Source organism: Fistularia commersonii, chromosome 2 (genome assembly GCF_037954325.1).
Source record: "Fistularia commersonii isolate RoL2024-O1a breed Wild chromosome 2, RoL_Fcom_v1.0, whole genome shotgun sequence".
In the NCBI taxonomy this organism is placed as follows: Eukaryota; Metazoa; Chordata; class Actinopteri; order Syngnathiformes; family Fistulariidae; genus Fistularia; species Fistularia commersonii.
The window spans coordinates 10,461,924-10,481,564 of NC_141285.1; the positions used below are offsets into that span (position 1 = coordinate 10,461,924).

At 38.7% G+C, this 19,641-nt stretch overlaps 1 protein-coding gene across 1 annotated transcript; it reads right to left on the reverse strand.

Moving 5' to 3' along the window:
• Positions 1-12,927: 12,927 nt before the first annotated feature.
• Positions 12,928-18,928, reverse strand: spast (spastin). The gene is made up of 16 exons (XM_086161421.1): positions 18,560-18,928; positions 18,381-18,464; positions 18,231-18,314; positions 17,992-18,143; positions 17,782-17,909; positions 17,605-17,698; positions 17,443-17,517; positions 17,280-17,351; positions 15,362-15,437; positions 15,159-15,250; positions 14,975-15,054; positions 14,850-14,892; positions 14,662-14,741; positions 14,504-14,574; positions 13,900-13,940; positions 12,928-13,800 (listed from the first exon to the last, which is right to left on the reverse strand). Exons 1-16 carry the CDS (start codon positions 18,675-18,677, stop codon positions 13,675-13,677), a joined length of 1,416 nt encoding a protein of 471 aa, XP_086017547.1. The 5' UTR covers positions 18,678-18,928; the 3' UTR covers positions 12,928-13,674.
• Between the last annotated feature and the right edge of the window lie 713 nt (positions 18,929-19,641).

Genomic DNA, 19,641 nt, shown 5'->3' on the forward strand with positions numbered 1-19,641 from the left:
CGACTGGTCTGTTCATTTTAAATCCAGCTTAGACGCAGTCACTAATACCTCACTGCTCACCGTCCCGATCATTACAGATGTAATCCTATCTATTTCTTAACACCTAAGCAGATATATTTTGTGGGGAAAACCTGACCCATCTGGAAAAAAATGTTTAACACATGAGGTACTGAATGAAAAGTTGAATCCAAACCGACGCCAGTCAGTCACCCAAATTACAAATGACAGCTTTAGCAATTGCTTGAACAGTGTTGCCAGATGAGAGCATTTGTGTGAAAAGTGATTTTTTTTCAAACTTTATTTATTCTTTGATTACAATCACTTTTAAATAGGCTGGATTTTAGAGGGGTTTTGGTCCTGCGCCCAAATGCTTTATAGCAGTTGGACTCCGGGAATGTATTTCACAGCATATGTTTATTTTATATTTTTATCTTTTTATTATGGCCATTTCAGATTAGCATTTCTGGTTACTGAGACCTAAATTATTATTTTTTTTGTAATTATGTGTTTCCTCTTTGTGCATGGTTTTGATCTGGAACCCAGCAAGGTTGAATGCTTGGGCCTGCTTGGATTGAATTGGCCTAGTTTTAAGTTTGGTTGGTAATTGAGCTCTTTATGTTGCATTAGAGGACCTGTTTGTGATTCTGTTCTGTATACCATGACAACTTGAGCTGTATGCTCTGGCAACAATTTCTGCATCATCCAAACCTTTGAAAAGTCTATATACATTGTAAATTTCTCCTGTACTGATGACTTGGGCTCCAACATATCTCTGGAGACATGTTCTGGTTATTTAAATCATTTCTATGTCAGAGGATAGGATATGTAGGCGATGTCCAGTCTTTTTTAATTGCATTTAGCTGAAACATAAGTCCTATGAATGTACGCTGCAACCAGACATATCATATTGAATATAATCAAGATCATGTGAGATCATGTGTACATTAAACTCTGATGTCATTATGACCATCTGGCACTTGAAAACCCTTACATTCTCTATCGCAGTCAAAACCATAAACGGAAATTATGTTGTCCAGAGGCGAAAGGGAACATTTTGGGATAAAATTTAGTATGTAAAATCCTTTTGCATTTAAACCAAATTATACCACATCCCCCCCCATCTCCACCCTTCCTGTCTTCACAGTGAGGCCCTATGTTGTGAATGGCCAGCCAAAGGGGTATTATAAGTCAACCCCCTTAAGTCTCTGTTTAGATCACAGTGTGTACCTTGTTCCCCTCCTCAAGTCACTACAGAGCACCTATACTAGCTCTCAGGATGTGGATGAAACGGCTCCTGCTGCCAGATCCCTCGATGCTTCCGAGTTTTCCCCGTCAAACCCTTTCTTTGAGTCTCTGAAATCCAGTCTGCACAGAGAGACAGCGCAAAGTGGAAAGTGAACCCCTGACCCAAACTGTCACCTGTCCAGCAGCAAACACAAGACCCAGTCATCTCTCGCCTCCACCGCTAACTAGAGATGCAGCACAACAGGCTGTGCAGTGATCCTTGTGTGAGCAGCTCACACAGAGTCACAGATGTTTTCTGATTCCTCCAAGGAATACCACGCTGGTTTCGATGAAAAACATGATAATGATTATTGGAAACAGGGTGCAACATAAAAGCTCCAAACTGGTAGTACCAGGTGCTAATGCACTATAGTTGTTTTTTTGTCAGATCTTGTTGTAGCAACTGGACGTTTTTGAAGACTTTTCACCTCTCAATCAACAAGTCCAGCTGTTATAATAAGACATAAAAATGAGAACCAGGATCTGTATGACTGAGAACCCTCACAGATACAGTCTGTATTATAGCTAAATAAAACTGACAAAAAAAAATAACAAGGGTTAAAATGGTAAAAAAATAAAGGATCTTAACTCTTGCGAATGACTGTCTTGCGAGGAGTGGTGAAAGCAGCTGTTGCCCTGTCAGTGATGAGGACAGATGAGATCACACTCTTGCTTCTGGGCTCCGTTTAAGGACACTGCATTTGGGATATTACGTGAACATCCAAAACATTTGTGGTCTGTCATTGGCTGATTGGAGTTTTACACTAAGCACAAAGCAGCGAGAAGTTCTCTGCTCGGCAATTTGTTGTGGTGTACTACTTAGCAGGAAGGCTTGGAGATTAGCCTGACTCTTGCCCATGTGCTTTGGTCCATGTACGTGACATGGTTGGCGATCACACTGGGCCACTGTATCATTAGGCCCGTGATGATTACTTTCTCTAATTCTCTTTCGAGGAGGCCTGGGATGCGAGGTTAAAAGCTTGCTGTTTTCCACATGGAAAATCGCAGACATAGATACTGTTATGGGGGTGAATGTTAAAGGGTAGGATTTGTCTGAGGGCAACAAAGTCTCTCTTTACACCAGGACATGCACCAGCTCAAGGTTGTCAAGAAGGTCCAAACACTTTCTCTCTCCTTGTCACTGAACTGGAGAACTCAGACAGAGTCTACTTGTTTTAAGGGTTATATACTACATATTTCAAAGTATGACACCAAATGGCTTGGCTTTCATTATTGCAGAGGTTAGTGAAGGTCAGTGAAGGAAATTCCATTTGGCGATGGAATTTAGGTGGGATAAATGGCATTATAAAAACCCTTTTTTTGGCTCACTGCTTCCCTGACGATGACAATGACCTCTATGCCCAATCACAAATCCCTCAAAACTGCAACTTCCTGCCTGCAAGTGTGCACACCTTTTCCTCTTACAGGAGATGTTGAATCATAGAGGTGGGTGGGTTCTGTCAGCTGACCCAGTTCCATACATTGCAGCAAAACTACACATTTATACAATACTACACATTTTTTCTTAACACATTTGACAGAAAAACAGACATCTACAAGTTAACCAAATAAACTTGGTATGCACTTACATGTTGTTATGAGCTTCCATAGCTTTCAGGTTACTTAATCGATTTGAATAAACTCCTCCACCATTAGGCAAAAGAGCGACATTTGCTTAAAAAACAGTAACCTGAAAACAGATGCATAGCATGAATAGTCTGTCGGACTGTTTACTTTCTTGAAATTGCACTTGAGAAACAAGTTCTGTCTATGTCTATTTTAACAATTGCGTTCAAAGAAAAAGGCGCGTGGTGATGTGAAATTCTTTTCATTCAATACGCAATGATAAACCTTGCGGGAAAAGAATAGAGAAATGATTCAGTATGCAATTAAAAGCAAATGAACACAGTCTCTGTGCTGAGCCTGTGGACTGGGCTGTGGCTCATGATCTTTGGCTCTGACCCACATGCAAACATTTATTTGGGCACTGTATCTCGTTTGCAATTTTTCCTGAGTTTGTTTGTTTAAGCGGGTTACTTATGTAAGTTGGTCTCATTTAGAGTTGAAAACACATCTTTCCCCCAAGGGTCTCAATTTCATGTTTGACATGAAGGGATATTTGGTGTGATTTCCAGACGGAAATGTGAATCTGCAACAATAAATGAGCTTCCTGTGGAGAGGTGAACACATTTTAGGTCGATTGTCATTCATTTATTCAAACAGTGACCTTTTCTAACCAGAATTCCAATTGAACCCTGTCTGTGTTTTTGTTGTGATTACCTGAGGGAGCTGGCACGTTTGCAGCCATGTTTGGTATGGTCAGGTCCGGCCTCCTTTCAGGTGTGAATGAAAGGTTTGTGTTCTGTCACTGGATTCTGTATATTTTCCTCATTTCTTTCCGGGAGTGCGGAGATTAGTGATTTTGCTACTCTGAGGTTCAGCAGCTGCAGTAGCCTGACGAACCAGCAATCTCCCACATCTTGGGATCACTGTCCTCTATCCTGATGTGTTGCAGCACATGGGCGACTTTTTCAATAATGAAAAGCAGTCAACTAGCTTGAGTCTGTCATTCAAGATTACAGTCAACTTGAATAAGCATTTTAAAATCTCCTTAAACCTCCTTAACAACATTGGCATTCTTACCTGCCCCAACGTCGGTCCCAGCAAGGTCCATACATTGACCTGTGTGTGATAGGAGGTTGCAGGGCCACACTGTTATCCACTCGCTCACCAAAAACATGTCATAACTCAAGACAACTCTAAAGCTGCACCTGATGACCCATGACACTTGCCTGTTTGAGCCTCATTAAGTAAGAAGGAACAATACAAAGTAGCCCTGATGACCGTTGGGTGTATTTAGCCCCTTTAAGGCCCCTTTAAGCCTCTTGTCAAGTTATCAGCGGAGGAATTTCAGATTAAATTTAGCATAGTAAAATGATCGATTTATCAGAGAGTAACCAACTCATTGTTTCGTTTTTAGTCATCTCTCATATAACCATTGTCTCATAGTCCATCTATCTGTTGAATTACACATTTCTAAATGTGTTGATTTTCTGTGTAAGTGGTAAAGTGGGAGATTAAATATCCTGTTGAATAAAAAAATCTTGGCTTGTCTTGAAAATGCATCAACACTATGATGACATAAGAATATCTTTGTTTCCTATCTCGTGTAAAATCAGAGACAAAATATGATCATGTTAAAGATGGAACAATATTATGACCTGACTATGTATCATTCAAAACAGATATTAAAAGGTTACATCACAGTGATTAGGTGTTACATTAATTCATAAATTCACAAAATAATGACTAAAAAGCCAGAGGGGCAATTGTAGTACTTAGTGACAAATTTTGCTATAACTACCTAAGTTTCTTTCCATGCATCATGCTTTAATTGCAAGGGCCTTTCTTGTAATGGAGTAGTGTAACCCTGACATTGGCAAGTAGTAGAGCCTGTATGCGCTGTTAATTATGTCACACTATTCAGCAATGTGAAAAATAGTGAGCCGCACTTTCTCTCAGGATAGAACATTGTGCAATAAAGTCTATCAGGAAATAGTATCGTTGAGACAGTGCATCCTTCTGTGATAAACCATTCAACAAATTCTATGTTAAATGTATGCCAGGTGCTTTTGAACACATTGTGACTATACAAATATGCATGTATACTTACTGCACACTGAAACATGCTCCTGAATCTCCATGTGTGATCCCTCTTTAAGCCGAGCCTCACTTAAAAGGAGGAATTTTGCCGACCACCTGGACATACCAGACAGTCCAGAGATTGCCTCACTTAACTCTGCCGAAGAACACCTGGATCTGGACCAGATCTGGTCTTTCACTCAAAGCATCCGACACGTTATTTTATGTCTATAGAATATTTGGGATAAAACACCAGAACAAACACGCCAAGGGGAATGTTTTTCTCATCATTTCTCAATTTAATGGATGGTTTGACAACTTGGGAACACAATGGGAAAGCTGCAGGAAAGAGATGTCTCCTCAGAAAATCCCGTATGCGCCACATTAAGGCTTCCTGATATCACATCAACCCAGTTATAAATCAAATCACAGTACCTCCTTTGGGTATGTCAGCGCCAGCAGGGTTCTGACAGTTATAAGTGATGCAGCTGCAACTGATTCAGCATGACATTAATGAGCAGGACTCAAATGTTTTTTTCTGTTTCTTTTTTTGTTTCATGCTTAGTAATTCACTTTTCAAGTTTCTAATTTCATGATCGACCGCGGTTCAAATTTTAGGGTTTACAGTGCTTCGACAGTCATGCGAACCTAATTCTGGCGGTCCGCTGAATTGACAGTCAGAGATGATTCACATTTTAAGAATACAACAATGTCTACAATATACCGCAATTGTGCACAGCGAAATCCATCACTCTTAGTACTGTGTTACCATGTGATATATTTGATAATCAATTAAGTCACTGGCCAGCTCAGGTTTTCAACAGAAATCAGTAATCATTAGCCTCAGTGTGATCTAATTTGAGAAGTAACTTTCAGATGAACTGACAGTATTTTCTGGACCAAAGTCCTACAGGCATTGAACGCAGGTCCTGGAACTGTTTTCTCAGAGTCTGCAGCTACCTAATACATGTAATTTCCCTGCCCATCCCCCATCACACATTGCCTTGTGGTCTCAGAAAGACTATGAGACAGAGGTCAAGTTCTGCGGCTCCTTCATTACAGGTCTAGTTTCATTGACACCCCGGATCTGATGGCGGGTCTCAAGAATACTGTTTGCTAGAATGAATGAAAAGCAAAAAAATTCACACTTTGTACCCAAAAAAAAAAACAGTCAAAACAACGACCAACAAAATATCCAAACCTTGTGTGATGCTTAGAGCATACATTTCATAAACACTGACGTCCAATACTGATAATGACTTATAAATCCCTCGTGGGAAAATTCATTCTCTTCATTTAAGTCATCATGGATGAACCATGAGCAATTGACTTCTGTCCATCAGCATCAAGGGAGCAGTAAAGGGTTCAGTGTCTCAACAACACTTTGACGCACTAGGAGGAGCTGAGAACTGAACCAGGAATGTTCAGTTCCAAAGACGATTGCTCTGCCTCCCGTGCCACGCTGCCCTGTAGCACGCAGTAGCAGACTCAGAATTCAAACTTTAGGAAAGGTGCTCTGATACTTACATTTTTATTTCTTAAATTGAATTGAAAAACATGTTCTTCACCATGATAACAATCTGGAATTAAGCTCAGATATTCAAAATACACGTGGAGGATTAACTAGCTGGCAGAGCATGTCAAGCCATTCAAATGTGCATAGTGGTGTGTGAGCAAACTGCCTAAGTCCTTTCAAGGCTGCAGTCTGTGCCAAGGCAGGAATGTCGTCTGCTTCTATTTCATTACCTGCCAAAACAAATCATATTCAACTGTCTTGCATAAATTGCTCGCAATCTTATAAATAGCAATGTCCCCAAATACAGGACCGATTCAGAAACTCATAAGGGAGCAACTTGAGATGATCTTTCTTTGTATGTGCTCAGGTTTAACAGCAGAAGTTGATGCGTCACTCCATCACTTTTGAATATGTTGAGAAATTTTTACAAATCCTGGATGAATCACTCCAGTCTGACTAACAGGCAGTCTCAACTCCAACCAGGTCTTTGGGATGCAATTGAAGTGTATCATCAATACCAAATGGCTCACGATCAAATTCTTACCATCACTCATTTAAAGTACCTACTTCTTATCACCCTTCCAATCACCCTTTTCACATTCTTTTTTTGAGCTTATTCTAGAGCGTTAGCATGGTGAGAAACATGTTTTCAATTCAATTTAACAAATAAAAATGCAGAGCACCTTTTCTGAAGTTTGAATTCTGAGTCTGCTCTAAAATACACATAGATGGAACATCTGTTGTTAGATCCACCTCAAGTCATTCTGCTTACTGTCAGTGATATAACCTGTCTTTTTAGATAAAACACTTCAGATGTCCCTCCATTGAAATTTTTCACCAGGGTCCTCTGTCTTCCACTTTGAAGGGTTTGAAGTCTGAATTTCAGAACTTTTGTCTATTATAGTAGCTGTATGAAGTTTTGTGGAAAAATTCACAACACACATTGCATCAGACAGCTTTCCATTTATTGATAGTGGATCATGTTGTATGGTAGGGAATGGCTGATTTTGTAATTGATGCACAGTGAACCTGACTGAGGTCAGAGGTGGAGCTGAACCATCACGCCTGTTCTCACATGAATAACCCGAGGGAAGGGTTACAAAGAGATAAAACGTGGAGGACAAGGGGAGTGGGAAAAGCAGGATGACAGACAGCGCATTATTCTTGTGAAAATGCTCAGTCCTGACTGCACTTTCACTTTTCATCAAGTGTTTTGGCTGCACATGAGCTGAAGGAATGCACCGCGGGGCAGCCTGAGGCTCAACCTGACAGTGCCCCATTCCCCTGCGTCTCAACAAGTCCATCTGTGCAACTTAAAATGTCCTCAGCATCATGTCGCATGGTGTATATGGAGGAAAGCAAGGACAGAATTCTCAGACTACAAATCAAATAGCAGCATTAGAGTTCAGGCGAATGTTTTATTTTTTCGAGAAATGTTTATCTAGGTCATAACATAGAATTTATTGTGATGTTTTGATAGAGCCTTGACTGATACATCTGCAGAGTTTTAGAGGTCAAAATTACTAACAATTACCTCACAGAGGTTACTGAGGTTAGAGGCTGTGCAGCTCATGTGCGAGCTTGACAATGACTTTGCTGTGTCCACTGCCAGCAAGTAACTTTCTGTCTGCAGGGAATATAAAAATTCACAAACTGAGCTTGTTTGAGTCTTAAATCATGCACATAAGAGAAAAGGTCATTGTCAAAGCATATAGTAGGAAATTAAATTTATTTGTTCCATAGTCTGCAAAATGGCCATCTGTGGCACAATATAGAAAAGCTACATTTATATTTATACTTTACATGATACAAGACAGAAAGACTTTTTTAATTTAGCAGACTATTTAAGTTAAAAAATATTAGATAAGAACTATGATATAACAAAAAGTGGGCAGAATGTAATAGCATGAGTAAATTAAAGGATAAAAGGCAGAAGAGTAAAAGTAAGACTGTTCTCTGGCACACATCGAAAGGAGAGAGAGGATGTTTATAGAATTAAAATACAAAGCAAAACTAAAGATATCAAAAAGAGCAGAAGCCACAACAAAAATGAAAGAGTAAGGATAGACCAAGTAGTAAAAAGTAAATGTATAATTGCACCGTTAATTGAAGCAAATTATAGTGTGCAAATTTAAGATATGTCAACAACCAACGGAAACTGTAGATTTCCCGAATGTGTTTTGTAAAATGGGTTTCCCGCTGTGTCTAAAGATACAGTGTATTGTATTGCAGGTTCCTTAATAACTAAACCTTCATGACTTTCCCATGTTTTTTTTTTCTGATTTGCTAAGCTATTTCCTTATGTGTAAACTTCCCAGGTTTGTTGTTGTGTCTGGCACCGCTGTTTTTTTCTGCTATGCAAAAGGTGCTACCTTCTCAAATTAAATAGTTTGATCGGCTGTTAAAGTCCTCACCACAGGCCAAACGTTGCAGTCGGTTGGTTCCTGCAAAATATGCATATGCACTTTTATTATTTGTATGGTATGATATCACAAAAATGAATCATAAAACATTTTGGAAAATATGCATATTGGTTTTTGTTGCCAATTTTATCATAAACACTGAAAAGTTTCCACTATTTTCACATTTCAGGCTCTGTACCAAATGAAAATTTAATAAGTGATGAGTTGCTAACTTCCAGATGACATTACAAAACAAACAGGAGCTCTTAGTGAAAAATGCTCCCTCAATATGGGCATTTTTGGACAAATGTGATCAATCATGGGTAAGTTAGTCTCTGAATAATCTGAATTATGTTTGCCTCAAAGTAAAAGGTAGTCTGGAATAAATTAGTTGACGTTCATAAATGTATGTTTAGATATTCATATACCAACACCCCATTTCCCGCTCTCTATCAATAAACAGAGTAAGAAAAATACATTTGCTCATAAAAGACAGATGTTGTCACAGGTACAAGATTAAATTTGGCTTCGCACTTCCCCTGAGACAGAAAGATAACACTCCTGTGGTAAATGAAGTTATGTATGTAGGTGTGCAGGCTAGGCCAACTGTAGTAGCCAGTACTCAAAAGCAGAGGTCTAAAGGCCTTTGACTGTGCAAGTCTTGAACCAAATTACCAATATTAAAAGGAATCCTTTACCACCAGTCTGACATTTTACAATCCGTCTTTACTTAAAAACACAGAAGTTCTCAGTCATTCTACAAGACTGAGCAACACACAGTGCACTGTCTACTGTACTACTGTAGGGCATTTCTATTGACATGTTATGTCTGGTTTATAATTAATATCCCCTAAAACTCAAAGAACATTCCTTGTAGCTCGAGATACCTTATGGGGACCCACATAGGCAAATCATACCAAAACCTCACCCAACCATGCTGTTTTCATAATGGCCACTTGAAGAAACACTCACTGTTTGCTCAGTCAGAGAGAGGCGCTCAGTGTGCTCACTATTATTTGACACTCAACAGGGTGGGCTGTTTCACTGGAGGTATCAAATGATCACCTATTCTGTTTTCCCTTGAGTGGATGTAGTGGTCAAAGCATCAATGAACCACTGTGGAGGCACAAACTTCTGACACGCAACCGACAAGGGAAGCTGTCTATCATATAGAAGACAGACCAAAACAACCTGACTAATGCTTAGTCTTCAAAGGAACATTAAAATACAAAATACACTATGACTGATTATGAATGTATATTTTTCAAAGCATAAGCATATATATATATATATATATATATATATACATAAGCAGACACACGCACACACACACACACACACACACACACACACACACACACAGTTAGGCCCAGAAATATTTGGACAGTGACACAATCTTTAGGATCTGGGCTCTGCATGCCACCACCCTGGATCTGAAATGAAACTACAACAGAATAGAAGTGCAGACTAAGGTTTAATTCAAGGGGTTGAATAAAAATGATTAAACATGTAGGAATTGTAGCTATTTTTATACAAATGCTCCTCCTTTCAGGGGCTCAAAAGTAACTGGACAAATAAACATTATCCTAAGTAAAATGTTACTTTTCAATATTTTGTTGCGAATGCTTTGCAAGCAATGACTGACTGAAGTCTGGAACCCATGGACAACAACAAATGCTGGGTTTCGTCCTTTTTGATGCTTTGCCAGGCCTTTACTGCAGCTGACTTCAGTTGTTGCTTGTTTGTGGGTCTTTCTGACTTAAGGTTTGTCTTGAGCAAGTGAAATGCATGCTCGATTGGGTTGAGATCTGGTGATTAAATCGGCCATTGCAGAATATACCCCTGGGTTGCTTTTGCAGTATGTTTTGCATTATTGTCCATCTATACTGTGAAGTGCAAACCAATCAAGTTTGCTGCATTTGGCTGAATCCGAGCAGAAAGTATATCCCTGTACACTTCAGAATTCATCCGCCTGCTGATGCTGTCTTTTGTCTCATCATCAGTAAACACAAGTGACCCAGTGCTATTGGATGCCATGCATGCCCCTGTCATCACACTGCCTCCACCATATCCTCATCCACAGAGGATGTGGTGGTCTTTGGATCATGAGCTGTTCCAATTCTTCTCCAAATTTTCTTCCTCCCATCATTCTGGTACAGGTTAATCTTAGTCTCATCTATCCAAAGAATGCTGTTCCAGAACTGGGCTGGACTGGGCTGGCTTCTTCAGATGTTTTTGGTAAAGTCAATTCTGGCCTTTTTATTTTTTAGGCTGATTAGTGGTTTGCACCTTGTGGTGAATCCTTTGTATTTACTGTCATGAAGTCTTCTCTTTATGGTAGACGTAGAGACTGATACATCTACTTCCTTGAGAGTGTTCCTCACTTGAGCGGATGTTGTGAAGGGGGTTTCTTCACCATGGAAAGGATTCTGCGATCATCCACCACTGTTGTCTTCCGTGGACATCCGGGCACTTTTCAGTTGCAAACTCACAAGTGCACTCTTTTTTTGTAAGGATGTACCAAACTGTTGATTTGGCCACTCCAAAGATTTCTTCTATCTCTGCGATTTCTGCTTTTTTTCAGCCTTGGGATGGTCTGTTTCACCTCCATTGAGAGCTCCTTTGACCGCATATTGTGTTCACAGCAGCTTCCAAACGCAAACACCACACCTGGAATCAACTCCAGACCTTTAACTGCTTAATTGATGACAGGTTACCAAGGGAAGAGCCCATGCAGCCTTGTTATTTTTTTTTCCAGCCTTCTGAGTCAATTCTCCAATCACTTTTGGTCCGTTGAAAAAAAGTGCGACTATGTATTTAAGAGCTGTAATTCCTAAACCCTTGCTCCAATTTGGATGTGAATACTCTCAAATTACAAGCAAGAGTCAGCACTTTAAGCCCATATTGATTATATAATTGTATCTTGAATATATTTCATAAACAGCTAAAATTCTGTCACTGTCCAAATATTTCTGGGGCTAACTGTAGATAACCTCATATGCACTACCAATTTTGTCATATTTACATTAACAGTATAGCATACCTGTCATAAATTGGGAACCCAATGTGGCAACGTACACACACTTTGAATGTGCGCATAACGTTACAAACACGATATGCTCACTGTGCAGGATAGTCAGTGTACACATAGAGGGAAAAAGGTCATGACTAAATCCTCAACTTGCACTCTCCACTCATGTCAGGCATCATGAAAGATGCTCTGGAGGCATGACAAGTTATAAAACACACTCAATTCAACATTTCTCACCCTTAGCGGAAAAGAAGAGTGAAAAGGCAGTCAGAGGAAAAGGAAGCATTTGAAAGCAAGTGTTTTGTGTGTAGTTACCCCTACATAGTCCTCTGACGGTGGGGAAAGCAAAGTCTTGGTACTGACTCAAAAAACTAAAATATTTTGATTAAATGTTTGCAATTGCAGACTATGCAAACATCTGCAGAACAGATGATGCAGCTGGTAAGCCTCAGCAACCACAAGCAACACTGCATGCTGACCATAGGAAGGGACTTTGGCAGAGCTCATGTTTCTGTTGACTTAGTTTTGGAAAAGCTTAGAGTGCACTGAAATAAAGCTCTATGACTGACTGATAAATTCACTTCGCCCCAGTCAACTGTTCCTTGACATAGGAAATCCCTCTTCTCTCAGGATGATTCCTAGTACATTTCAAACTAATATCCATGTGATATGATACACTTAGACTGTTGCTTTTATTCTTCCTCGAACTACTGAATTCCATTTCATGATTTAGGCATTTCTTGCTGATCACCATGGATATTATTTTTCTTTTCTAACTTTCATGAATAATTTTATGCTCATGCAATGGTTAATGTTCATGTCATTCAGCTGAAATTAATATTTTGGATTTTCTATTTCAAACAAGTCATTTAACCTTTGGAACTATACATGTATGCACCTGAAAGCACAGATGTTCAGCTAAGTGTATCTGACATATCCAAAGCTGCAAATATAATCCAATCTATCATTCAACCTGACAGTTGGTGGTGTAAAACACGCTTTTTATTTACATTAGTATCGATTCACTGGATTCAACGGGAGTGGTTGCAGGCAAAATATCTGCTGTAAGGAGATCACTGACAGGAGTGGGAATAAAACAACAAAATCTGAACTGCACCGCCACTTGTCACCAGGACTGAATAACAGAAGGAATGACAGAGTGAAAATGGAGGCAGCTGAAAGATCTTTAATGTTTATTGATACATACGAGGGAGATATAGTGATGCAACTTGTTAATACATATCCAACTGAGGACGTTTGCTAAGTTTTTTGTTTTGTTTTTGAGGGAGAAAGCTGTTGGGTGACAATAATGCATCATCTTTTCTACTTTCAAATATTAATGCTATTCTATTCAAGGAATCTTCTAGAAATTGTTTATGGAAAAGATCTACATTTACACATTACTCAGCAATTAGATTGAGTGTTGCGTGTATTACAGAGAGCACTTGGTGATCAGCATTTAAACTCAAGGTAATCAACGGATTTGTAAAATAAACCAAACGCACCAGGCTGAGTAAAGTTTTCAAAGATAGTTGCTGCCCCCTTGAGGCAAAAGCAATATCACTCTTGGCAGGACGCTGAGAATAAATACTGTACAAAGACAGTGTTTAGAAGTGGAATATACAAAATCCTATGAGCGAAGTCTTCCTATAAAACAGGAAATTCAACCACTGTGATTCTAATGGTCATATTCATAGGTTACCTTTGTATTCTTTTGAATACCTTTTGAAAGGTTTGAAGGGATCTCCCAAATGTTATAGATGATGAAAAGACAGCAATTAACAAATTATCCATTCTGATCAAAAAGCTGTAGTGTCCCCAAAATCTTTGTTCCATTTGTTGTAAGTGTTGAGTGTAGCTGGGCTCACACTGGGCTTAATGCGTTTCAGGGACTCCTCAAAGTCTTTCATCCTGATATTGCGCATCTGTGAATCAACAGTATTTCAGCAGTTAAATGTCAAAGCAGATAATAGGGCAATTACTGGAAAAGGCAGAATTTTGACATTTTGATTGTGTGAACTTACTTGACTGGCGGCCATATGTCGGACTTGGTCTGGGCCCAATTCTGTGCAAAATAAAGCTATCTGTGTCAAAATGGCACTGATAAAGTACATAATGCAGATAAAACCAGACCTGAGTCAAATGACTGTCATCAATGACTGTGAATCAAATGATAAGTAAGTCACACTTCTTCTTCTCTGTCTTTCTGCTGTTCCCTTTAGGGGTCGCCGCAGCGAATCAACCTTCTCCATCTAACCTTTTTCTCTGTATCCTCCTCTCTCACACCAACTGCCTTCATATCCTCTCTCACTACATCCATAAATCTTCTATTAGTAAGTCCCACTGATATGACTTAAAATTATGCTCATAACTTGAATTGACAAAAAAATTATAACAATTTAATATAGGCAACAAAATTATGTTGCATATATTTCAGTATTCCCTGTACACAAAATCATACTAAATTAAACTGTATAAATATATAAAGCCCAACCAAAACAATATCATAAATGATCCATGTACTTTACAGTAAATTTCAATTATTTGCAAAGACCATGAGAAAATGATAATGAATATTTACCAACAAGCAATTTGCATACAATTGGATGACAAGAAGCGTGGTTTTACCTCTAATTGGTCCGAGTGCGGCATCTTTGGCTAAGGATGTCAGGTCACTCCCGGAATATCCTGCAGTCGCTCTGTCATGATAACCATTCCAGAATTAATGAACGCACACAGCAAAATGATGATTTAAAGATATCAGGTGATGAAAACTTAAAACTCACTTTGAAAGGGAGTTCAGCTCGTTTTTGTTCAAAGGACTGCCATGCTTTCCTAAAAGATTTTCAAGTAGTGTGTACCTTGTCTGGAGGCACAAATGTTGCAAAGTGTAATTTCCAAATGCAAAATATTGCATAACCTACAATTCAAAATTGTCAAAAGACAGTGATCATAACGTTTCCACAACAGTTACCTTCTCATCAGGCAGTGAAACATATACCCTTTTAGCAAAACGTCTGTAAGGAAGACAGAAGAATGGTAAATGTCTTGCACAAGAATATAATAATTACAGTTTTGAAAGGATAAAGATGAGCGTACCGAAGAACTGCCTCATCAAGTTCTTGAGGCCTGTTGGTTGCTCCCATTACAAGTACCCTGTCATCCCCTCCTGATTGTACCTGGCAGTCACAAAACAACGCAATGATAAAAGAACAAGGGCTTTAAGGGACTGTTGTGATTCAGCACCACCAAAATCTATGATTTAAATAACTAACATACGCACCCCATCAAATTCAATGAGGAACTCTGTTTTTAATCGACGGGAGAACTCTTGTTCGCCTTCCCTCCTTTCACAGAGCAAGCTGTCTACTTCATCTAAAAGCAGAAATTATTATACAACAAAAAGTAGACTTAAAATAATGTTGATGTTGACAAGAAGCTAAGGGTTTGGGAAGTGCATTTGATCAGCTGTTGAATATTACAAACCAATAAAGATGACAGAGGGCTGTAATTCTCTGGCAGCTGAAAACAGTGCACGGACAAGCTTCTCACTTTCTCCTACCTGCAATTGGAATAGCAGACAGGTTATAAATAAGACCCCCTTTCACATTCATTGTGACCCCCTTGAATGTTACAGGGGTTGACATTCAAGGGGCCATTCAAGACCCCATTTCACATTCATTCATTACTATCATAAAATTATTAAATAACAATAATAATAATGAATGTGAAATGGGGTCTTGAATGTCACAGGGGTGACATTCAAGGGGGTCAGAACAGAGCATATTTCAAGTACTGTGATTGAAAGTTAGCTCCAGCACTAAAGAGAGCACTTTACATGACAGGGTTTCAGCTCTGACCACTGTCAATCACAACATACTGCCGTCATCTCATTTATTAAGTGTAAGGTGGTAATATTACATTCTTCATTAACTAAGTGTAAGGTGGTAATATTACAGACTTGAAGCAGTTGTAGATAAGTCTTTGAGTAGTTTTTAGCTTATGACAGTATCAAAAGTGTTTGATATTGCCACAAGTCTTTCAGTCTTTACAGTGATATAACTCAAATAGATAACCAAAAGATTAGCTCCAACAAAACTGGCAAAAGGAAAACTGGTATAAAAAAAACAATCACTGCTCTTGTGATTGATTTTTGTATTGGCAGCAGAGAAAAGATTTGTTAGCTGATGATGGATGAATGGGAACGGCAAAGGAAGGCCCAATCAATTTGGACCATCCAGAAAGAGAAGCAGATGGTGGAGCTGTGGGCAGAACAGTCCAACTTATGGGATGTCAACTCTCCAATGTATCATAGCCAAGTGGAAAAGCAAGTGAAATAGCAGAGGCTCTGCAAAGTCCAGGTGAAAACATTGCATGATAGGAAAAAAAAATCCTGAAATAATCTAGTTGTAGTCTTTTAATTAGAGAACCTGTGAGAGTCATTGTAAAATCTCAGTCTCAGCCTTGTCTGAGACTTTGTCTGAGTCTTTAGATGTGAGCAGGTGTGAGATGATAATCTTCCACATACCTTTTCCAAATCTTTCAAAGTCTTTCGATGTATGGTTGGCATTACATTCAGCCATTTTTTGTCATTACACACTTTTAATATCAGTATATATATATATCAGTATATATCTAACGTTGAGCACATAACTGATTATGGTTCACTGAACAAATCTTGATCAGTAAAAAACACCTTCAAATCTAGAATTAAAAATGCTCCTACTTGGATCGTAGGTACATCCGATAGTAGGTAAATTTGAAGAATTATTTTCGAATCTGAGCAATAAAAACTAATCCCATAACAAGTAATGAATTTACTCAGCAAGGCTATCTGTTAGGGATTAGTTGGACTACCAAAGAGTAATTTGAAATTCATGCTTAGTAACAGTATGAGGGGAGGATTTAGAAAACTGTATACAATTGCTGCTTCCTGTTACTCAGACTTCACTGTCTTAGATGTACAAGTTCTTTAAGCTGTTCATTATCATCATCCTATGAACTGCCATTGATTTGTGGGGTGTCTTTCCATAGTCATTAGGACATAGCTGTTCAGCTGTGGTTAAAAAAAATATTGGTGTAATTAAATCTTATTCGAGGCTCCGCATTGAGTTTGGCATCCCTATTATAAGGTCTATCATTATTTTACTTTGAACCAGTATTTTTGTCTGTGGGTGCATGGTAGTTGATTATGAATATATTCAGTAATTCACATTTAGGGGGATATACTACACCAATAAATGAGATTAAAGATTCTCAATTGTTCACATACAAAATGGCAGTACTACATGTATGGCCAAGCTAGTTTATGAAGAAAATAAGACCACTGTACAGTATAAGATAAGTATAATACAATAAGTCACAATGACAGAACAGGACCAGGTGGTGCATAAATTCTGCTTACGTATTTAGAAGTCAAACTTGCTGCACTGATGCTGAAGAATGTAGCATTTGACTCTGCTGCAACAGCTTTGGCCTGGCAGGAGAAAGCAAAAACAATTATGTCATTGTTTTGGTGCAATATAAAAAGCTGGTCCAAATGACTTTGCAATGTTATGCCAATTCACCAGCATGGTTTTCCCATTTCCAGGTGGACCAAATAACAGCAAACCACGTGCAGGAGCTCTCAGTCCAGTAAATAGCTAAATTATAAAATAACAAGAAGAAATTAGTTAGTTCTTTAAAGGCAGAATCACAACTTGCATGACTAAAATTTGATAAATGACAACCTCTGGTCTCAAGGCAGGGAGTATGACAATCTCTTGTAGTGCTTGCTTAGCAAGATCTTGACCGGCAATATCTTTGAATGTTACAGATACAGCACTGGGAGGAATAGAAAACAGTTTAGGTTTAGATATGATTGACTGGCACCAACCTTCACGTGTTGCACCACTGCTTTAACTTACGTGTCAACAATCTCATTCAGAATCATGTTGGCCAGTTTACTATCTACGTTCTTGAAGTTTTTCAAATCCCTTTTACGGGGCTGTTTTCCTGGCTTTTCATTTTGAGGTTTTCCAAACCGTGGGGTCACCTTTAACATGACATAAGCATTAGTAAAGTATCATAACCTACAACGCTGTAAAATAATTGGCTATCTTATTAAAACAAATCACCTTTGGGTCAGTTGCTCTCGCTTGGGCTTTGACAGTAGTTGAGAGCCTGCTGTTAGTGGATAAGTTGCACACAACCGGTTGGCTTTTGGGTACAGGCTTTGGTGGTGGGGGAGCATTCTGGGGATCACTTCTTTTAGCAGCCAGTGTTTGCTCTGTGGAACAGGAATATGTCAAGGTTTTACAATGAAAGATGTCACAACTCCAAATACTTCATATAGCAGATTTACATACTATCTTACCCAAAAGAGCAAGCCTATCGTTAGCCATGGTGAGATTGGTAAGCATTTTAGCCTGGAGTCTCTTCGCCCGGTCATACTGATCCCCTGTTGACAAAGCATGAAGTTGGACTACAGCATGGCAACAAATTCCTTTATTTTTTTTAACGTTACCTTGTCCTGTGATCTTTACTGCAATTCCGCTTTCAAGTTCAACAATTCCCTTCTTGTACCAGTGCAGAGCCTCCTCCTTTTCTCCTGTCATTGCACAATATCATTTATAACACATTGTCTCATACAACATGTTAGCTAGTAGCTGTTAGCTGACCCAACTCCAATCATAATAAGCTAACCTGTATCATCTTCGTCGATCCTCAGTGCCTTCGATATATACTCAAACGCCTGCTTATGGTAGTTTTTAACAATTTCACCACTGTCTTTGCCTTTAATATGGGCTGCATTGACAGACATACCTATTGCGGCGTAGTTCCCTTATATGGTTTGACGTTGGTTACAACTCAGTTAGCGACAAATGAAATACGTCAAGGTGAAATTTGGCTTTAAATTGCAATAATTCGAAATCTATAGTTTCATAAAATCTAACAGATATTTCAATGTCGGTGTCCCATCGCAAATGGTTACAAAGCTAGCTTCCGCTTTCCAAATTCTTGCTGAAGTCAGAGATCTCTACCCGCCCCGCTGCTCCGGCACGATGACAAAAACAATGCAAACAACTTCCGGTAATACTAATTAGCATGATTGTATAACATTTTAAATCTCCCTCCAAGTGTTTCATATTTATTTCCACCATAAATTCCATCTATAAATATGCTAAAGCACTTTAATGAATTATTACCAAAACCAAACGCTTCTGTCCCACAAAGACGCACAAACGAAGAAACGGTATTGACACGATTATGAAAAAATATATACATATATGTATTGATCCAGTCGTACGACACACTGCTGTATTGCAATATAGAAACAGCTATAGCCGGGGGAAATGTCACCATTTTACTCACATCGATGTTCGGGTCATTTGAGTAAGCGTTGAATTTTATGGATCTTGATTAGTTTTTGACATGAGGAAAGTACCTTGAAAAAAATGAGTTCTACCAAAATGTAGAAGTGGTTGTTAACATATGACACAGTTCATTTTTCCTTTTGGGATAACAGTTCTTTAAATTATTTTCTTGAACCTCTTAATTAATAACACGCGTTAGTTATCCATCATTTGGACTGAACGCTGTTTTTGTCATCCACTTAAACATGAGTACAGACAACAAGATTATGATCAATACACCATAGTACAGTGTTTGTGTGTGGTTGCTTGTTTGCCTATTTATTTATTTATTTATTTATTTATTCATTCATTCATTCATTCATGCATGCATTCATTCATACATGCATACGTACATACATACATACATACATA